The following is an 18,004-nucleotide window of genomic DNA, read 5'->3' as shown; positions in this document are numbered from 1 at the left end:
TTGGAATTTTTTTTAATATTCGGAGTCTTTGGCACAGAAACTCCCCTCCCCCCATTCTCCTCTCAGTTCCAATGGCCGCAAGAGTGATATGTGAGAGAGGAATGGTCCCGAGCAGCTGCTGGATGATAGTTTTAGCTGTAATGCATGAAAAGAAGGCTGTGGATTTCCTGTTCCTCTCATGCACATCATGATTTCATTTATGGTTCCCAGTTAATTCCGATCCCAGCGGCCAAGTTTCTGCATCATGCAAAAAAGCCCAGCGCTTTGACGTTTTAAGTTTGACATCATATGGATAACATTCAACGGGATCCTTAACATCCCTTTCTGTTTTTCTTGCATATCCCAGTTGCTCTGGCGAGATCTCCAACATGATGTGCCTTTTTTGCAAAAAAAAAAAAAAAAAAAAAAAAAAAAATTGATTCACGCAAACCAGATGTGTTTTGGCCAAAAACAAGGATAAAGAAAATGTTCTCTGTTTCTACTGCAACTGTTGCAGATTAGTATTGCAGAGATCCTTTTCCTTTCCATCTTGGCACAAGAATCAAATGTAACCGGAGTCAATATTTATGCATTAATCACCCCGGGGGCTTCACACAAACCTCGCACACAAAAAGACATGTCCGTTCTTGTGTGAATCATGGATGTCTGCGCTGCTGCAGGCTGCACATTTTTTTGCTGAGATCCCAGCATCTGTTAGTCAACACTAAATAAGAAAAGAGAGCTAAAAAAATGGACCTGATAACTTTAACAGAAGGGTAGGACGGGTACAAAAAAAAAAAAAAAAAAAAAAAAAAAAAAAAAAACAGAAAAGGGTCTGGCAACACTGGATATTAAAAACATGCAGAGGGAGACAAGCTCGGGGCCTTCCAGAGTCAGGAAAAAGACTTCGAAGAGCTGCAGACAGGAGATGGGTTTGGCATTTGTATTTTCCCCCAGCCCATTGATTTGTATATGAAAACATAGCGCTTTTATTCTCCCCCCTTCTGGGCTCTGCTTCTGAGTGATCAGCTGATGAAGAGACTAGCAGCACGCCGCTATGCTGGCTTGCTAATTCTCTCCCCCACAGCTGCAGTCGGTCCTGAAAGCCAGCCTGCAGATTGCAGTCAGGTAAATATCCTCCTCCATGTCTTTCTTCTCGGGCTCGGGATTCAGCCAGGGCTACACCGCATGGGAAGAGAGGAAGAGATGGATGAAATGTGTGTGTGTGAGTGTGTGTGTGTGTGTGTGAGGGTGTGTATGTGCGTGCGTGTGTGCGTGCACGCGCTCCGGGGAAGGAGAGCAAGCAGTCTCTGGTGTTTTCGTGTCTGTCTGCGCGCGCGCGCGCGCGTGTGTGTGTATCTGCGTGCGTGTGCAAGCAAGTGGGTGTGTGTGCATGTGTGTTTGTGTGTGTAGGTGTGTGTTGTAACAGATGAGCAGGAATCTTTGCCAGATTAGTCAGGCAAGAGGCAGGCTTGTTAGGAGATAGCAACGGGCGCGGAGCGTCACATGCACACGCTGACACCCTTCCACGCACACATGCACGGTCAATCAGGCAGCTTTCAGAGCCGTGCGGTTCATCTTGGAGGATTACCCCTCTATCCCTCCAGTATTCCGCTGGAACGATTGCAGCCCCTCAGAGAGGAGCGGGGCTTTCAAAGGCTGCATTTGAGCCGAGCGATGACGAGCAGGATTTCTTTTGTTACCTCTCCAGTCTTGTTGACTCTTTTAATTCACATCCCTGGCTATTTGATGGGGAAGGACAAGCCATTTCTGCTTGTTTATTTCTCTCCTGACACGAATCATCCTTTTGTTTCTTTCTTTTTTTGTTTTGTTTTGTTTTTTTTGCCCCCCCCCCCCCCATGCTTCTTTGTGCTTTTCTCCTCGGTCTATCTGCATGCAAAATCTAATAGTACTGCATGATGTCTTTGTGTTCCTGTAAGAGTTAAATTTCAACAATAAATGGCACGTTACGTTGTGCTGAAGGTTTGACTGATGCGTCGGTATTCTTTTTGGGATTGGACAGCATGCCCCGTTTAATGCCCCCCTCTCTTCTCCGATTGCTGCTGCTGCCTGAGCTGCTCTTACTGTGCTGCATGCATACTCAGGTTTCTGGCCTCTAATTGCCTTTGTGGAAAGCACAATATTTTTAGCCGATACATTCACGAGGGTGTAAATGAAACGGTGGGAAAAATAAATCAGGATGCAGCAGTCGGCTTCATCCAACGCGGCATCTTTTGTGCGCACAATGTCAAGTGCGCACTTTATTAACGTCTAATACATACCATATTAACCAAGATTAGTTTCCACAAGGTTCACACGCGGAAATAAATAAGTAAATCAACATCAGACACGCGAGCCTCTGTAAAACATCATTTTTCTAAGATGACAAAGCAGTTGGGGTCGCTTCAGTCCATGTGAGATTCACATGCTTTTGTAATAAAGAATAAGCCAACTGTCATTTCAATAATCATACTTCACAACGCATAATCCCAAGCCAGCACAAGCAATTATCCTGAGATTGGGCTTTAATTTGAGTGTTTTAGGCTGCATAGCAGGGTGCCCTTGTGGCAAATCACACACTTGGAGACATGTGACTGAGAGTTACAATGGTCAAATAAATGATAAAGGTCAATTTTCAGTCATTGGCAGAGTGCGAAAGATAACAGAATAGATGAACGCAAACTTTCATCTGCATTTCTTTTATGTAAATTCTTGGAAAGGTGAACATTTTAGGTGACTTTTTTTCTTGTTCCCCCCCCCCCCTAGTTGATAAATAATCATGCCATGCACCCTAGTTCTGGCTAGCGGGGGTTCAGTGAGTCCTTACAACAAACTCAGACTGCGCCTGTGCTTTTGATTGGAGTCAATCACAATCTTACTTTGCTCCCTCAGTTGTTATTGTCCATCCCAGGTCATGAACAGAACGCCAAAAACACAAAAGAAGAATATGACAGCTTTTGTTCGTCTAATACTCTGCAAGTAGTAATGTTTCATCCATCTCACTCTGCTCCCCCTCCTGTAAGTTAGCTAGATGTCCCCTCTCCGTCTCCTTGCAGCCTGAAGCAGGAGAGAACGGTACCCTGGAGGAGATGGAGGAGGACATCGGGCTGAAAAAGCGTAAAGGCGATCACCCTGAAGGGAAGGAGCTCCAGGCCGGGAAGGAAACGGGCGAAAAAGTCAAAAGGAAGCGAGGACGTCCGCCTGCTGAGAAACTGCCTCCGAATCCACCAGAGCTCACCAGACAGCTGAACGCATTAGTGGACATGGTTATCAACTACAAGGACGGGTGAGGGCGCTCGGAGCGGACCCCCTTTGTCTCCCTGTCGATTTTTACAAGCCGAGCATCTGGTCCGCCGGTCACACACTGCAGGAGATTCTTCCAAGGAGTCGAACTTGCTTCATTTGCCACAGTTCAGCCGGTGAAGGGAACACCAAATCCAGCATTCTGTCCAATTCTTTTTATATCCCTCAGTAAATCCAGGTTTGATCCGGCATCAGTCCAAAGGGACGTCTAACCAACAGTCAAGGAACATGGGGAAAGTTTGGCACAAAATTCAATAGTGTGCAAGTAAACTTAGCATGGCTGTTGCAAGTATTTCATACTTTACAATGAAAACATGAAGTAGAAAAAAAAATTTCATCAAACGCTATCAGTGTTCTTGTGAATCACAGAAAAATTTGAACTTGAAAGGTGGCTGAAAAGAGTAACTTAACGCATCATTGTTCATGTGAGCATCACAACGTGTTAGATTTATTTTTTAATGCATGTGTTTATTCATTTTTTATGCCACTTATATTGCACTCAGGGTTGCGGGCAGGCTGGAGCTTATCCCAGCTGTCATTGTGCGAGATCCGGGGTTAACCCTGGATCAATAATAGGGCCGCATATAGAGACATACAAGCAATCACTCTCTCGTTCACACGCCTGAGTACTTTAGCGTTTCCTATGAACCTCCCACATATTTTTGGACATAGAACCCAGAAGAAACCGATACAGATGCAGGAGAGCATGCAAACTTCACACAGAAAAGCCCACGGTCAGAATCAAACCTTCTTGCTGTGAGGTGGATGTGCTAACCAATGGGCCTTTTTTTTTTGTTTTTTGTTTTTATAAGGTTCCATTGAGTTTTTCACCATTCATTAGCTGCAATAGGCAACAGCAATCAGCCATAAAAAGAATAAATGAACGACTGTAATTTGAAATATGAGTTCTCAAGGTAATAGGAAGAGACAGCACAGAGCATCCATAAATAATATTCTTGAAAAAACTTGACAAAAGAAAAAACAACTAACTTTGTGTCTTTGTGACCCTCACTTTCTACTTCCAGGTTGGGTCGACAGATCAGCAAAGGTTTCGTCCAGCTCCCCTCCAAGAAGGAGGTACCGGAATACTACGAGTTGATCCGAAAGCCTGTAGACTTCAGGAGGATCAGGGTACGTATCAGTGGACGCTCACATCTCTCCTGCAACTAAACAGATTTGTCCCCTAATCTAGATCTTGTTGCTTAATTACGTACCAACTTTATCACAGTATTCGTTTAACATTAATTTTGTCCCCGCAATCTCTATCTTATGCATCTTTAAAAGTTGTCTTCGAAAATGCACTTAATAAAGATCACTGTGTAAGTGCGGTTTCTTGCTTAAACAGCAGCATTACCTGTCAATGTGCGTTAATCTAAAGGCTAGTCAGGTCATCACTCTCTTCTGAGCAATATTCTCATTTTAAATTAACTTTTGTCACCAAATGAGAAGATACCTTCTGAGATGTTGTTCTCAATTTTTCAAATCTGGACTTGAACTTTGTTCAAATCCCGATTTTCTTTCAAAACACTCCTAGCGTCTTGAACTTCAGGTTTTCTTGTGTCATTTTAATGATATAACATTAATGAACAGGACGTGAATAAGACCTATACTCATTTCCTTGTTTATTAACATCTCTGAGAGTTTACATTAATAATTTGTGTCTTCAGTCATTCTCACTCACTATCGCTACATTTTCCATCAGTTATTTACATTGTGTCAATATGCAAGAGAAGAACTGTATTGATTATCAAAGTTCAAGAATTGGTATTTTGTCTTGAAGCAGGTGCATCATTCATGCTCGGTTCAGTGATTGGTCTAACAAACGTTGTGAAAGTCAACTGAGGTCAAGTTGTGATGTGAGCTTTGCGAGGCACATGCAGTGCGACAGCATGTAGCTTTAATAGATGCCGAGCCCAAAAATAAACATTCAAAAGATTAAAAAAAAAACAGGAAGAGTTCCGCCCTGCTGTCTTTTCTACTTAGATTTATATAAGAAAAAAAAAAGAACAACTTTTTCTTGAATGTGCCAACATTCAGTAGTCTCCACAAAATGTTGGTCATCTGTGTATCCATGAAAAACAACTGTTTTTCAACAACTACGTTCCAGACGTTGCAGGTGTTCTTATATTCCGATCAATATGGGATGTCCCCCTCGAAGCTCTGCATTAAACGAAACAAGATAATCTCCACAGTTATTATTATTCTAAGATAATAACACAAAGCCCGCAGCCCGTCTCAAGACTTTATGCTGCTCTTACCCATATTAACAACTGTATTAAGCAGTTTTTATGACATGCTCATTTTCCATGTCGCTGGTCTGTTTAAAGCTGTGGGTTAATAGGATAAAAAACTTCGACTAATAGCTCTCAGTTGATTAGTGAGATTAAGGTGATTTGTTGCATTCTGCAGCACACGCTTTGTGTCTCGCCCTTCAGTTTGATAAAGACTCTCTGCCTCACAGGAACGGGTGCGTAATCACAAGTACAGAAGCGTGGGGGACTTGGAAAAGGATGTTTTCCTCTTGTGTCACAACGCTCAGACTTATAACCTGGAGGGCTCTCAGGTGAGCCTCGACGAAATCCATTATTTGAACACATCAAAAATGTTTTTTCGACAAAACGCGACACAACTCCCCTTTTTATCATAGATGGTGCAGGTAACTGATGCGGCTCCAATTACGCTTGTTTTTAGTGTGTGTTTCATACATGCGCGTTTGTCTCTCTGAACCCCCGCAGATCTACGAGGACTCAATTGTCATTAAGTCTGTTTTTGAGAGCGCAAGACAGAGAATTGTCGCGGAGGAGCAACAGAAGGAGGCCGCTAGTCACAGCAATAACGGCGGTGGAACCGAAGACCAATTTGTTCCATCAGCAGGTAAGAGTTTTAGAGTAAACAGCAGAGGGATTTGTGTTGACGGCAAGCTGAAACAGAAAAAAGATATTTTCGCATTCCTTTTATTTATCTAATTATTAGTCACCAAGGAAATTTCGACATCGGTTTTGCATGTAAGCTATTTCCTTTTCTTTTCATACCAGTTCCATCATTAACTGTCCAACTAAAGAAAGGGAACAAGGAGGAGAGAAGCAGAAATACCATGGCCAAGAGGCTCAACAGTGATTTATATCGTAGCGGGGATCTAGAGGAAAACACCACAAAAGATGAAGGTTGAACTGAACAGTCCTCAACGCTTTCTTTTGTATTTCTGTCCGTGTCTTTTCTCTGCCACATTCCTTTCCGTTGGTTTCTTCATTTTCAAAGAAAATTAAATAGGGTCCCTTGAAGAGAGTCACTTGTGCTCATTTCTACTGAGTGCACTCCAGTGCATCTTGCTGCACATAGTGCTTTTGATTTAGCCGGGCTCTTACAGAACCATCATTTTCCTCATTCTTTTATCTTTTTGCCCCGCCTCCCCCGCTCTGATTTCTCCCACAGACATGACGTAAAAAACACCAACCGTTTTTTATCAATATATTGTTTGTATGAAATGCCTTCGCGCGTCTTTGAGCATGATACGTACGGTATATCTCTTCCAAAGTGCAGCCCTTGGCAATGACAGTGTTGACGCATTTGACTCGAGAAAGCAAGCGCACGGGGAAGGCATTTTTTTTTTCGAGGAAAAATTGAAAATTCCGAAGACTGGGTTTTAATTTACGACATCTCTGGATGGGATTTTGAGATGACACGTCTTTGATTAAACCTTGAAAACAGTGGAAATATTAAGTCAAAGGGACTTGATATGTACAATAACTAATAGTGTCCATTTCATTTCTTACTCCATGGAATAAGTCTCATTCTTATCAGTTGAGGGTACTTGAGCTCAACATTTGTGCCCCTTGTGTTACAGTATATTCGCATATTGTACAGTTTGTGTGAAAAGTTAAAATTGGATAAAAGGGGGTGTAGAAGACGTTGATGTTGAGACAATCCCTGGAAACATGTATCACTTAAATACTTGCAAAATAAATTTTATCTAAAAGTCCAATGTGTTTGTCATTATTTCAGCACAAACGGAAGTTTTGTCTTCATTTAGATACATTGTCAGGTGTCTTCCAAGAAAGACCAGAGAGGTTTTAATCCTTTTATTGCCGTTTCATAAAACGTTCAGCCAAAGCTGTACTTTGTGCTTATTGTCACATGAGGGCAGACTGTTTCACTTCACATCGGTCGATTCTATAACAGACAGAGCTGCAAACACAAAGAAGCCAAGGCTCAATTATAGGGGTAATGAATCTTTCGGAAAAAAACAATAAGCTGTGACAAAGGTATTATTAACAAGATCTGTGCAACAACATGGCGCTGTGTCATTTAGTGAAAACAACTCAGTGCTCTTTAACTGCAAACCGTTTCCACACAACCGTCCACAGCGGTTCAATCACCTGCACAATTGAATTGAATCGTGGAAAATACCGACCGATTTCTAAAGGAAAAGGAGAAAATGTTTAAAAAATTTGAATTCTCTCGATTATCAAAAATGATAAAAAGCTAAAATTCTTCCAACTACTGCTAAGAATGCCCGTCATTGTAAGTGGTCATCAGTGACATGCTGTGAGGTTTATGGCTAGTGAGACACTTGCTCCTTTGGATTCAGATTTACAATGGTAAGAAGGCACTAGTATCTCATTCCCTTTTCCATTGACAGCATGCATATTGACTACTGGTCATGTTTCCTATCTCATCAGCATACCTCTCTGTCTCACTCAGCATACCTCTCTTTCTCTCTCACACACACACACACACACACACACACACACACACACACATATATATATAGATGTAATACAATGTATTTGGCCCAAGAAATTTCTCTAGAGATAATGGTAAGAGTGAATGTGTTACGTGGCCTCCATGTGTTCTAAATAATTCATACTCATTCTAAACAAATACAAGTTTAGTGTGTTTTACACACAATTTTACTTTTGGTCTTTCAGTTTTGGTGCTTTGATCAATTTTAATGCAGGTTGCTCATCAATAGGAGGAACAAGAAATTCACTTATGGTAAATTATTTTTTTCAAAAACTTAATGTTTTTGATTTTGTGTCATCTCATTTGACATTCAACTGAAAACCATTTTTGGTCTTAGCTATATTTTTATACAAAGTCCATGCCCTCAGCCTTCTTCACAAAAGCTCTATTATTTTTGTGGTAAAAATCCCCCTTACTTTGTATTTATGTTGTTTAATTTATCCTTTGTTGCTTACCGAAGGACAACAGCAACAAGCACATACCTGCACACGTACGCCTCCTTCTGGTGCGGCACAGTACTGCCAGCCTCACCTTGTGACTTTTCTTTGCTGTTTATTGCCCGAACAGCAAAAAATATTATTTCACACATTATATTTTTACATTATTACATTAGTACATTATTTAGATTATTACATTATTCATTATTATTACATTATCACCCTTGGAAATTATGCTGTTTTTTGGGGCGACCGTCTCCTAACTTATAAAGCATATGGTCAGGAAAAAAAAAGGGTTAATACATTAGTAGTTTCTGATGTCGCTGTGTTTTTTTCTCAACAAATTTGGTGAGGAGGGGTTTGGTAGGTGGGTGAAACCCCCACTTTCTCTTCTACAGCAGTTAGGATGCACCTGTTAAACAATGATCTGATACACGGGATTCAGCAGCATCCACACAGTGTAAAAACACAGATGACTACGACTAGAGATAAACACTGATGCAACCAGAGCTTTCCACTTCTTAAAAGTATTTTCCACCCATTTTGCCAAGGGATCATATATGCCAGAGTGCTCTTTCATTTCCAGCGAGTAGTACCCTTATCCAGCCAGGGCCTTTATTACGGACCCGTCGGGGGGCGTATTATTCGGAATGAATGTGCAACACTGGTCTCCATACATGACACATACTTTCTCTGCCAGTGCCACGTTGAGGGCTAAACTATTTTGATAAGTCATTAATGAATTGGCGTGCAGCTCTTCTGCTACCCCTGCTATGGCGTCTCTGGTCAAGTTGGCCAATCTTTGAACATTAAAGTGAATGTAATTGATCCTTTCAATGTTTTTACTGATCCCATAGAACCATAAACAACCAACCGTTTCATATCTGCCCGCTATTTGGTTCACTATACTGGTTTGGTACTCCTCCGAGAATCTTTATTGCGTCGATATTCCGGTTTAGGATCTCTCAAACCCACTATTCTGATTGAAACTTAGGCTGTTGCGTTTCCATCTATGAAGTCTGGGCACTGAGCTTGATGTTGCATATTCTTCTAATGTTTTAGCAGCTGTTGGGAAATAGGACACTGGCAACACTAATGATAGTATGGTACACCTGCCCTCCCAATTTACCGGTAACCATCCTTGCAATGTTTTCCCTCCACAATACCACCATACATCTGCTCTGGCCACGCTTAATTTGGTCGTATTTGCCCAGTGAGTCACATTTATGATTTTTATACACCAGTCAGGGTCCACATGTCCCGCATCAATGCCTGTTCAATCAGACAGGGTCAGACACATGGGGTTGGCTATTACAGGCGTAAAAATTGGGGGCAATGCATTCTCTTAGATATTGGGAAAAATTCCTCTAGTATTTTGCAACTGTCTGTTGGATTATCTTGCATGTGTAGTTCGACCCTACAGTGAGTGTAGTTATTGTTTGAAAACAATGATGGCACAATAAGCTGTCCTGGTCATGCACTTGAACACACCACAGTCTGCTTGATTTACTGCCTTTGCTGCATTTAACATACTTTCCAGCCATAGATTTTTATCTTGGAAACCTGTTTCTAGGCTGATGGTTTGCACCTTTGTGTAATTAGACTTTGTTTTCATTAGTTGTGTGATTTAAAACCCCAGTGAAATTTGTGATGTTCCATCACTTTGCAAAGTCTGGTCAACATCATTATTTAGTTTTCTACATTGGTAGACTTATTGGTCACACCGATTATGAATTGTGGATCAGTCCAGATCTGGTATACTCCCAATACATATGTACCTGAGCCCTTGGGATGAGGGTAGGTCAGAAAGATCAAAGTAGGGTTACAGTTTAGGGTTACAGTTTGTTTTAAACACCCAAGGGGTGCAGGTTTTCTCACGATCAATAATTGTCCTATTAGCTTTTTGATTGGTTGACAGAGGGCACGACATCTTTGTAGCAGCTCAAGTCAGTTCCCGTGTTGGCTATGACAAGCTCCAAAGTGTCACACCAGCAATAATTTCATTTTTGAGCATAGATCTACTTAAACCGTACATGTTATCCCTCTCTCAAATGAGATGGTAGGGAGGGAGGAGGTGAAGTATCTGGTTCTGCTTGAGGAGTTGGGATCATCTGGACATCAATGAGGTGCTTGTGACTGGAATTCGGGAATACATCTTTGTGGAGCTTGTTTTCGTTGTGGAGTTATTATTGTGGTGCAGTTTTTCAAACAAATAAATGATCAGGAGTACTGTCACTAGTCAGGAGGTCAAGGATGCAGAGCGTGCCTCGTAGTCCACATAATCCAGTCCATCTGAATGGATGCCAGGGTTTTGCTCCTTCCTTGCTCCTATTGAGGTTCTCCATCTTCAATCTCTCGCCAGACATCTGGCAACCATCTTTACGAGTCTTTGGTGGTGGATAAAGCACAGACTAGCTCAAGTGAATGTTGTCACTGTCAGGTTTTCAGCCTGAGTGAGTGTGTTTGTGGATGGGTGGTAGGATGTTTTGCAGTGTTGTGCTCCTCAGAATATGGCAATGGTTTGGCCCCAGGGATCTCATTGGTGGTGACTTGGCACATCGCTTGTCAGTCCGAAGGTCAGTGCTCCCGGTGCAACCCACTTAGTGAATTGTTAGAACGGTCGCCTGGATCATCAAGTAAGTATACAGATGGGAAGGTTTTAATTTGCATAGGAGTTGCCATTTTATAGACGTCTTTGGGTGGTGAGTCCATTTCTGGAGGCTGGCGTGTGGGCACCCAGTCAGCTCTATTTTTGTATGTGATTATAAATGGTCCCAAATCTCTCCACCCGTTCTACAGGTGCCTTAGAGAGCGTCACATGTTGTGTGGATCTGTCTATTTGTTGGAATTCTGTCTGTTCTGTCATCTGTTTTAGGATGACAGATATTGGAGATCCAATATGTGGTGTCTGTTTTTAGATTATCATTTAGTTCAGAGAACAATGATCACTTGAATTTGTCGTCAGAATCAGGAGAGACCATGGCAGCGCAGTACAGCTGGTCGACTGGCAGGAGCTGTGTGCCAGGAGAGACATGATCTATGGCTATATTATTAAGTTGTTGTGCACGGCCCAGTGAGATCCACCACTGATATACAAATAACACATTGGAAGTGAAACCATTTGTTGGTCGTTCCCTAGAACTTTTAGTCCTTCTAGTGTGGCGATCAGGTTGAGGCCACACGCGAGGATGAGGTCTGTGCCCAAAAGATTGAATGGACAGTTCTCTGTGTTTGAGCTCTATTTCTTCATCTTTGCAGAGGTGGGGTCGAGCAAATCTCTCCTTCTTTGTGATGCCCGCTGCTCCTGTGCTGAAGACAAATCAATCAGACCTTTGCCACTTTGGCATATCGCTTTGCTTTATCACAAAATAAGTTGCACCCGCATTTACTAGGAAAACTATTTCTTGACCATAAATATCTGGTTGACTTCTGGAAATTTCTGAAATTTCCAGTTTCATACTTTGTGTAAGTTCCTGTTTTCATTTTTCATGATTGGGGACGGTTTGAACCATGATCATGATGCATTGTGCTTTGTATCTTTGCCTCGCTTCTCCTCCTGTTTCTTGTTTTCCACATGTTGAGTTTGAGCGTGGGTGGTGGAGTTCTCCAAGCTTGGCTCTGTGAGTGTTGATGTAGGTCCTGTTCACTGCTTGTGAGCTGTCTGGCAGAAGACCAGAGCGAAACCGGTTGCAGAGGTGTGTTTCCCACACCCCCTCGCTCTGCCGACAGTGGATGTGGCTATTGTATGCCGCAGTTCTCCTTCAACACTTTATACAGTCTCTGGTGGTACTCTGCCACTGATTCATCCTCTTTCTGCTTGCAATCTGCAATTTTGACCTTGTTCACAGATTTGGGAAATTTTCTCCTTGAAACCATTGCACAGGGCAGCGATGACGCTCCTGTTTCTCTTTCCTCTTAATCTGCCAAAGGAGGGGGGGTGGAGCTGAGGGAGATGGCAGCGGGTTCGGGTTAGGAAGGAGGCAGCCATGTGTCAAGGAGAGGACTCTTCACTCCTGTCAGAGGGGATACAAACCAGAGCTTTTATCTGTTTTCTTCTCAAATACCCTACTTTTCTGTTTTCCCTTGTCTACACACGTCCGAATCATCTGCTATTCACAATTCTGAAGTTGTTTCGTCCGCCTACGATCACTTTCAGTTTTCCACATTTTCAAACATTTATGCCTTTCAGTGCATCCCATGACTTTGATCTTAATCATTTTCTTTTTTCAAATTTCCTTTTCTTTTTCTTTGAGTTTTCTTTCCTACTGTGCTAATTGTGTTGGACTAAACGACCCCCCTTCCGGAAACCCAAAGCGTTCTGACCATTTAATGAGACAACTTATATATTTTTGGCCGCCAATATATGACTCAGGAAAGGCACCACCCTCCTTACTGGCAGTGTGTCTTTCAACAATACTGTATCTGCTAGCAGATACTTTTAGATACAGACGTCTCTGTGAATCCCCCCTCGTCTTAATATATATATAAATATTTATTAAATATAAAATATTATATATATATATATATACATTTTAATTATTATCATTATTTCTTTTTTGTACCGCTTCCTCAGATAATCAATAAATTGATTTTCCTACCTCAGATAGTCAAAGATATGACTATCCTCTCTCTGACAGCCATTAATATTAATACAATAATGTGATACATTTTTCAACAAACATTATGTTGACAACATGCTGAGAAACCCACGCAGCCCAGTTTGTAAGGAACTGCACCTTCAGAGGTGAGATGAGGCCAATTGCTGCTGCACCTCAGCTTGCTGGTCAGCATTTGATCATGAAATGTGCGAATTCAGCCATATTTTACTGGATAAAATGTTAATGATAAAGTAATTGCAATCATACAGAAAATACATTAATAACAAAGATCAGTGGTAAGATATGTACAAATGTCTTAATATTTATTTTATTATTGTTATTTTGTTTTACTCGTCCTGTTCGTTTCATGAAAAAGCCACCTATTTCAAAGGTCTGGGGGGACATACAAGACCGATGCTGTCTCTTGCTTGCAAACGTTGAACAGAATTATTGATCCATGTCTCATTTTTCTGTAAATCCCCTTCTACTTTATGTTGTGTCTCACACCTTTCTTTGTATCACTCTAAATGTAATTTGCAGAACATGGTTTCAACCATTAACTCTTTGTGTGTGCTCACAATGGCCTGCCTTCGGTCATATGCAATTAAAATTATTGAAATTCCTCTTGCAGTGTTTATCACTGTGATTTGCTCAAATTATATTGAGCATTTAGTTGTCAGACGGTAAAATAAACTGCATTTTTGGTAAAGATTCCATCCCTACACCCAAGCTCGAACACTGACAAGAACACAAACTCATTCCGCACTTGGCGTATTTAGTCTTGCAGCTCATGCATGCTGAAATTTTAAATTTCGATAATTCATTCTCCAACGCACATTTGAAAGGTGCTCATCCGTGGCAGCCAACCTGCACCCACCAAGCATCAACTGCCTACGCGTTTAAAGATTTCTGTTGCGTCAATTCAGGGTGCAACGACACTAATCAAAGCGCGTGATGCGTGGGTTGGTAACCTGGGAGCCTTCGTCCTCAACATGTCTTAATCTGCACCCTGCCAATTATTTCAACATCATGATACAGCCCCAGTAAAATGCTACATGCTCCAATGTTGACCTCCACACTTTCCTGTTTCATTACATCAAACAAAGCTAATATTTCAAGAGATACATTTGTTATGGAAAGCTGTAAATAACTTGTGATACCAAGATCATAATAGTAATCCCTGAAAAACACTGAGGTCAGCTTTTTAGTTCACTGTTGGTGTTTAATAATGTGAGTCACTGTTTATTTGACGGACAGCCTGCCAAACAAACCTACAGTAGCCACTTCTAATGTTTATTTACGAGTCAGTGAAAGTCTGCTTCCTTTTGCATCAAGGCTGCCGTCCGATCTGACCATTACTCAGTCTGTATCATTTGTGGTCCCTCTTGCAAAGATTTCCAACATTAACACAGCAGTAATGCTGCAAAGATTTGAAGGATAAACAGTCAACCAAACTGAGAATTCTGTCTCTACTGTAAGCAAAGTGTGAGGTGTGTAAAACTCAGACAGCTGCAGTGCTGCATCAGTGAAGCAATGCCTACCAATCAGAGGGAGTAGCTGATGTGTGGAAATCTCATACAGCTAGTTCTGATGCATAACTATCCATACTGTAGTATAAAGGACAAAATCACTCAAACTTTTTTCCTCTCAGCTGCTTCCTCTCACCACCCTGTCAATCCACCACAGCGAATCATCAGCCTTCCAGCTAACCTATTCTCTGTATCCTCTTCTCACACACCCAACTAACCAAACTAACTTAATGTCCTCTTTCACTCCATGTATAAGTCTCCTCTTTGTTTATCCTCTGGTCCAGGGGTGTCAAACTCATTTTGGTCTGGGGTCCACATGCGGCCTAATGTCAAGGGGGCCGGACCAGTAAAATCATTACCTAGAAGTAACACTAAGTCCATGTTTTTTTTAGTGTAAAGGAGGAAAACAGGTAAATTATACAGATTTTTATATTTAATGGACTGTTCCTCAAAAAAATAGATGATGAATTAATATTAAAAAAAAATGATAAAAGAATTGATAAAATTACACCCTAAAAATATTGTTAATTAAAAGAGAAAATCTTGTCACTGCTTCAAATTTTGAAGCAAAAAGTACATTGCAAAGTTACTTTTTAATTTTTTCCTTGCCTGTTTTTTTTTTTTTTAAACTCACTGTATAAAACCCCCAGATGCATGTGAGAAAAAACCCGTGGGCCACACTTAAACTAAGATTTGATATGAGGCAGGGAGCCACAAAATATTGTTCTTAGGGCCGCGATTGGCCTGCGTGCTGCACGGCTGAGACTCCTGCTCTTGGCCTTCAGCCTGGCAGTATCGACCTCAGCATCCTTCCACCCAGATCTTCAATCCCCCCCGTACATGTCCAAACAATATCAGTCTAACTTGGACTCATTCCTGATCCCATCCATCCTTGTCGCTCCCAGAGAGAACCTCAACATCTTCCCCTCTGCTCCCTCCAGCTCTGCTTCCTGTCTTTTTGTCTACTTCTATCTCTACTCCCTGCAACCTCACTCTTATGCTGAGGTCCCTCTCTTCCGTAGGCCAACCTTCAGTCAACTCTTTTCTGGGAAAAACATCCACCCGCTCAAACTCAAACTGCAATTAACAGTCCATGGCAATTACTGTCGAACCTCATCTGCCATCCTATCTGTTTCCCACGTCCATCTTGTGCTCCTCTGACACACCTCCAGCAACACCTCACCACTGCCTTACCACTGTCATGAAAGTCATGCATAGTCAAACATATTTCTCTACCACTCCAGACGACCTCATACAGTACCACTGCTGTAAGAAAAGCATTCACTATAAGTGTTTAATGGACTGTGCTGTGATTTTTGTCAGTGGTACAAACAGAGGGAGCCTCTGTGTGGGTTTGACACACTGCTCTGAGGATACGAGCTGATGCAATTTGCTTTGTTGTTCAAACTGTTACTAATACCGAACAAGAAAATCTGTTTTTTTTTTTTTAAATAAATGCATATCTGATAATGCAACTATAGTTCTTTCTGTGTTACCATTTATTCAAAGTTTAGTCAGCTTTTGTGACTGACATGAATTTTAGAGAGGTCTGTATGAAGGTAGAAATATATCTAATGCCATTTTTATTTGTTTTGCTGTTTAGGAATTTTGCAGAGAGATTTAGAGCAATCATCTGAGGTAAATCATTTCTCTGAGGAGACAGATCTGTCTTTCTATCGCTGCATCAGAGGTAGTTAGAGTGATGTGCTTTTCACAGAGATGAGAAAATTGATACATTTTACAACACACTCAACAGCCACATTAAAAACCAAGGCAGGGATAATATATAGCAGAGATCTACCAGCAGCAGCAAGGATGCCATCAAGATGCTCATGTAGCTGATATCTACTTTCAAACATCGACAGAACAAAGCAAGATATTACTCTTTACAATGAAACTCATTCTCCCTGCATTGTGTTTGCATTGCATTGGAGAAAGCAATGTTTAAATGTGTTGCAATGGAGAAATGTTGCTGCTGGAAATAGATAAAAATAAATATTCACTGCCACCAGCTTAATTCTCACCTCAAAAGACCCTCTCCGGGCACCTTCATATAATGTGGCAACAAGTTCACATTCTCTATTACCTCAGTGCTGTTTCAGCATGAGCACCAATAGTTGTTGCCACGACAACTACCTCGAGAAACAATTAATAGAGGCGTAATTTGTTTTGTTGAAGACAGTGCAGTTGTTGTCCGTTGGTACAGCAATCCCGTATCAATCAAAGGGGAGCCCATGAGAACGTGCATGAAAGCATCCCCATCATCAACATCATCTCCAGTCGCTCCCATGGAGTCCCCCGGGTAGAGAATGATAATGAAAAATAAATAAATCAATTTGCAGGGTTGTTCTAACTTTTAATGAAGTGTCAAATATTTAAAGCTCCTCAACAGCCTTGTATGATGGGGGATTAACAGAATGCTTAGTGTGTGCCGCCTTACAGGGTGTGGGCTGTTACAGTAAACAGGACAGGAAAATAAATTGAAGAACAGAGGGATTCTGATGAAAATCACACATAAAATGACACCTAAAGCTAATGGACGGGCGATGATGTATTGCTGGTTGTACACAAACTAATGGCTTTTGAGGATTAGTGGCCACAGAAGGCGATTTTAATCTGTTGAGAAGGCAATCCATTTTCTCTATACCGATGGGACTCACACTTATTCTACAGCTATTGTCCACATGTGTGCGAGTCACCTACATCCGAGCTGATCACATTTGATAAAATTGTCTGCGGTACAGAAGGGCCACCAGCAATTATGCACATTCAATTAGAAATTTTAGCAGAATATAAATGGGAATTCATAATTACTAACTGAGTCTTCAAGGTCAGCTTTGTCCAGGCCTACAGAATTTTTCAGGGAAAATTTGTAATTTGGTCACATAAATATAAATACTGCTATTTCAATGTAATTGACTTATATCAATTAGAAATTAAAGCATATATCTGTGAATTTAAACAGGATTAATTTTGCATCAAACCACAAAGCTTTTCAGTTGTGTCTCATTATCTTCAATCTATAAATGGAGGGTCAGAATTGACAGTGTGGAGATTAGATATTAAGTTTCTGTAATTTGTCGGCTTTGCCAAAAGAAAAATCTATTTCTACAATCAGACCTTTCAAGGGAGGGGAGACTAAATTGTACAGCCAAACAGTTTAAAAGTGGCTCTATTGATTGTGCGATCAGATTTTGCTGCGCATGGTCCTCATTAATGCTACAATATACCATATTTTAGGTCTGGATATTGCAACTTAAGTTAATGAAGATAAAAATGTAAAAATTTGTATATATAACCTCATTTCCATTTCATAGCCTCCTAAAACTGTGATAATTTCAAACTCATAATGGCCTCAAAAATTAAAGCATATAATGTTGGATAATTGCTTTTTTCTATACGTGCATATTTATTA

General features: G+C 41.1%; 1 protein-coding gene across 3 annotated transcripts; it reads left to right on the top strand.

The window, feature by feature from the left end:
• The first annotated feature begins 809 nt into the window (after positions 1-809).
• LOC147231133 (SWI/SNF-related matrix-associated actin-dependent regulator of chromatin subfamily A member 2) lies at positions 810-7,262 on the top strand. Of its 3 annotated transcripts, none has more exons than XM_086152303.1 (6): positions 810-1,107; positions 3,036-3,265; positions 4,308-4,413; positions 5,744-5,845; positions 6,018-6,156; positions 6,318-7,262. In XM_086152303.1, exons 1-6 carry the CDS (start codon positions 1,012-1,014, stop codon positions 6,449-6,451), a joined length of 807 nt encoding a protein of 268 aa, XP_086008429.1. In that variant the 5' UTR covers positions 810-1,011; the 3' UTR covers positions 6,452-7,262. The 3 variants fall into 3 exon arrangements, with proteins under 3 accessions (XP_086008429.1, XP_086008431.1, XP_086008430.1); XM_086152305.1 differs by having other exon boundaries at positions 1,007-1,107; positions 3,007-3,265; XM_086152304.1 differs by lacking the exon at positions 810-1,107 and adding an exon at positions 1,830-2,084.
• The last annotated feature ends 10,742 nt before the right edge of the window (positions 7,263-18,004 follow it).

This window comes from Fistularia commersonii, chromosome 9 (assembly GCF_037954325.1).
Source record: "Fistularia commersonii isolate RoL2024-O1a breed Wild chromosome 9, RoL_Fcom_v1.0, whole genome shotgun sequence".
Classification (NCBI taxonomy): domain Eukaryota; kingdom Metazoa; phylum Chordata; class Actinopteri; order Syngnathiformes; family Fistulariidae; genus Fistularia; species Fistularia commersonii.
The sequence above is the reverse complement of the archived record's forward strand: the minus strand, read 5'-3'. Positions and strand labels throughout refer to the sequence as shown.

Excerpts from the sequence above, each read along its gene's own strand:
- LOC147231133 (XM_086152303.1), top strand. The coding sequence starts at position 1,012 with ATGAAGAGACTAGCAGCACGCCGCTATGCTGGCTTGCTAATTCTCTCC. Across the intron at positions 1,108-3,035 it reads AGCCTGCAGATTGCAGTCAG|CCTGAAGCAGGAGAGAACGG; the intron begins GTAAATATCCTC and ends GTCTCCTTGCAG. Across the intron at positions 5,846-6,017 it reads ATAACCTGGAGGGCTCTCAG|ATCTACGAGGACTCAATTGT; the intron begins GTGAGCCTCGAC and ends GAACCCCCGCAG.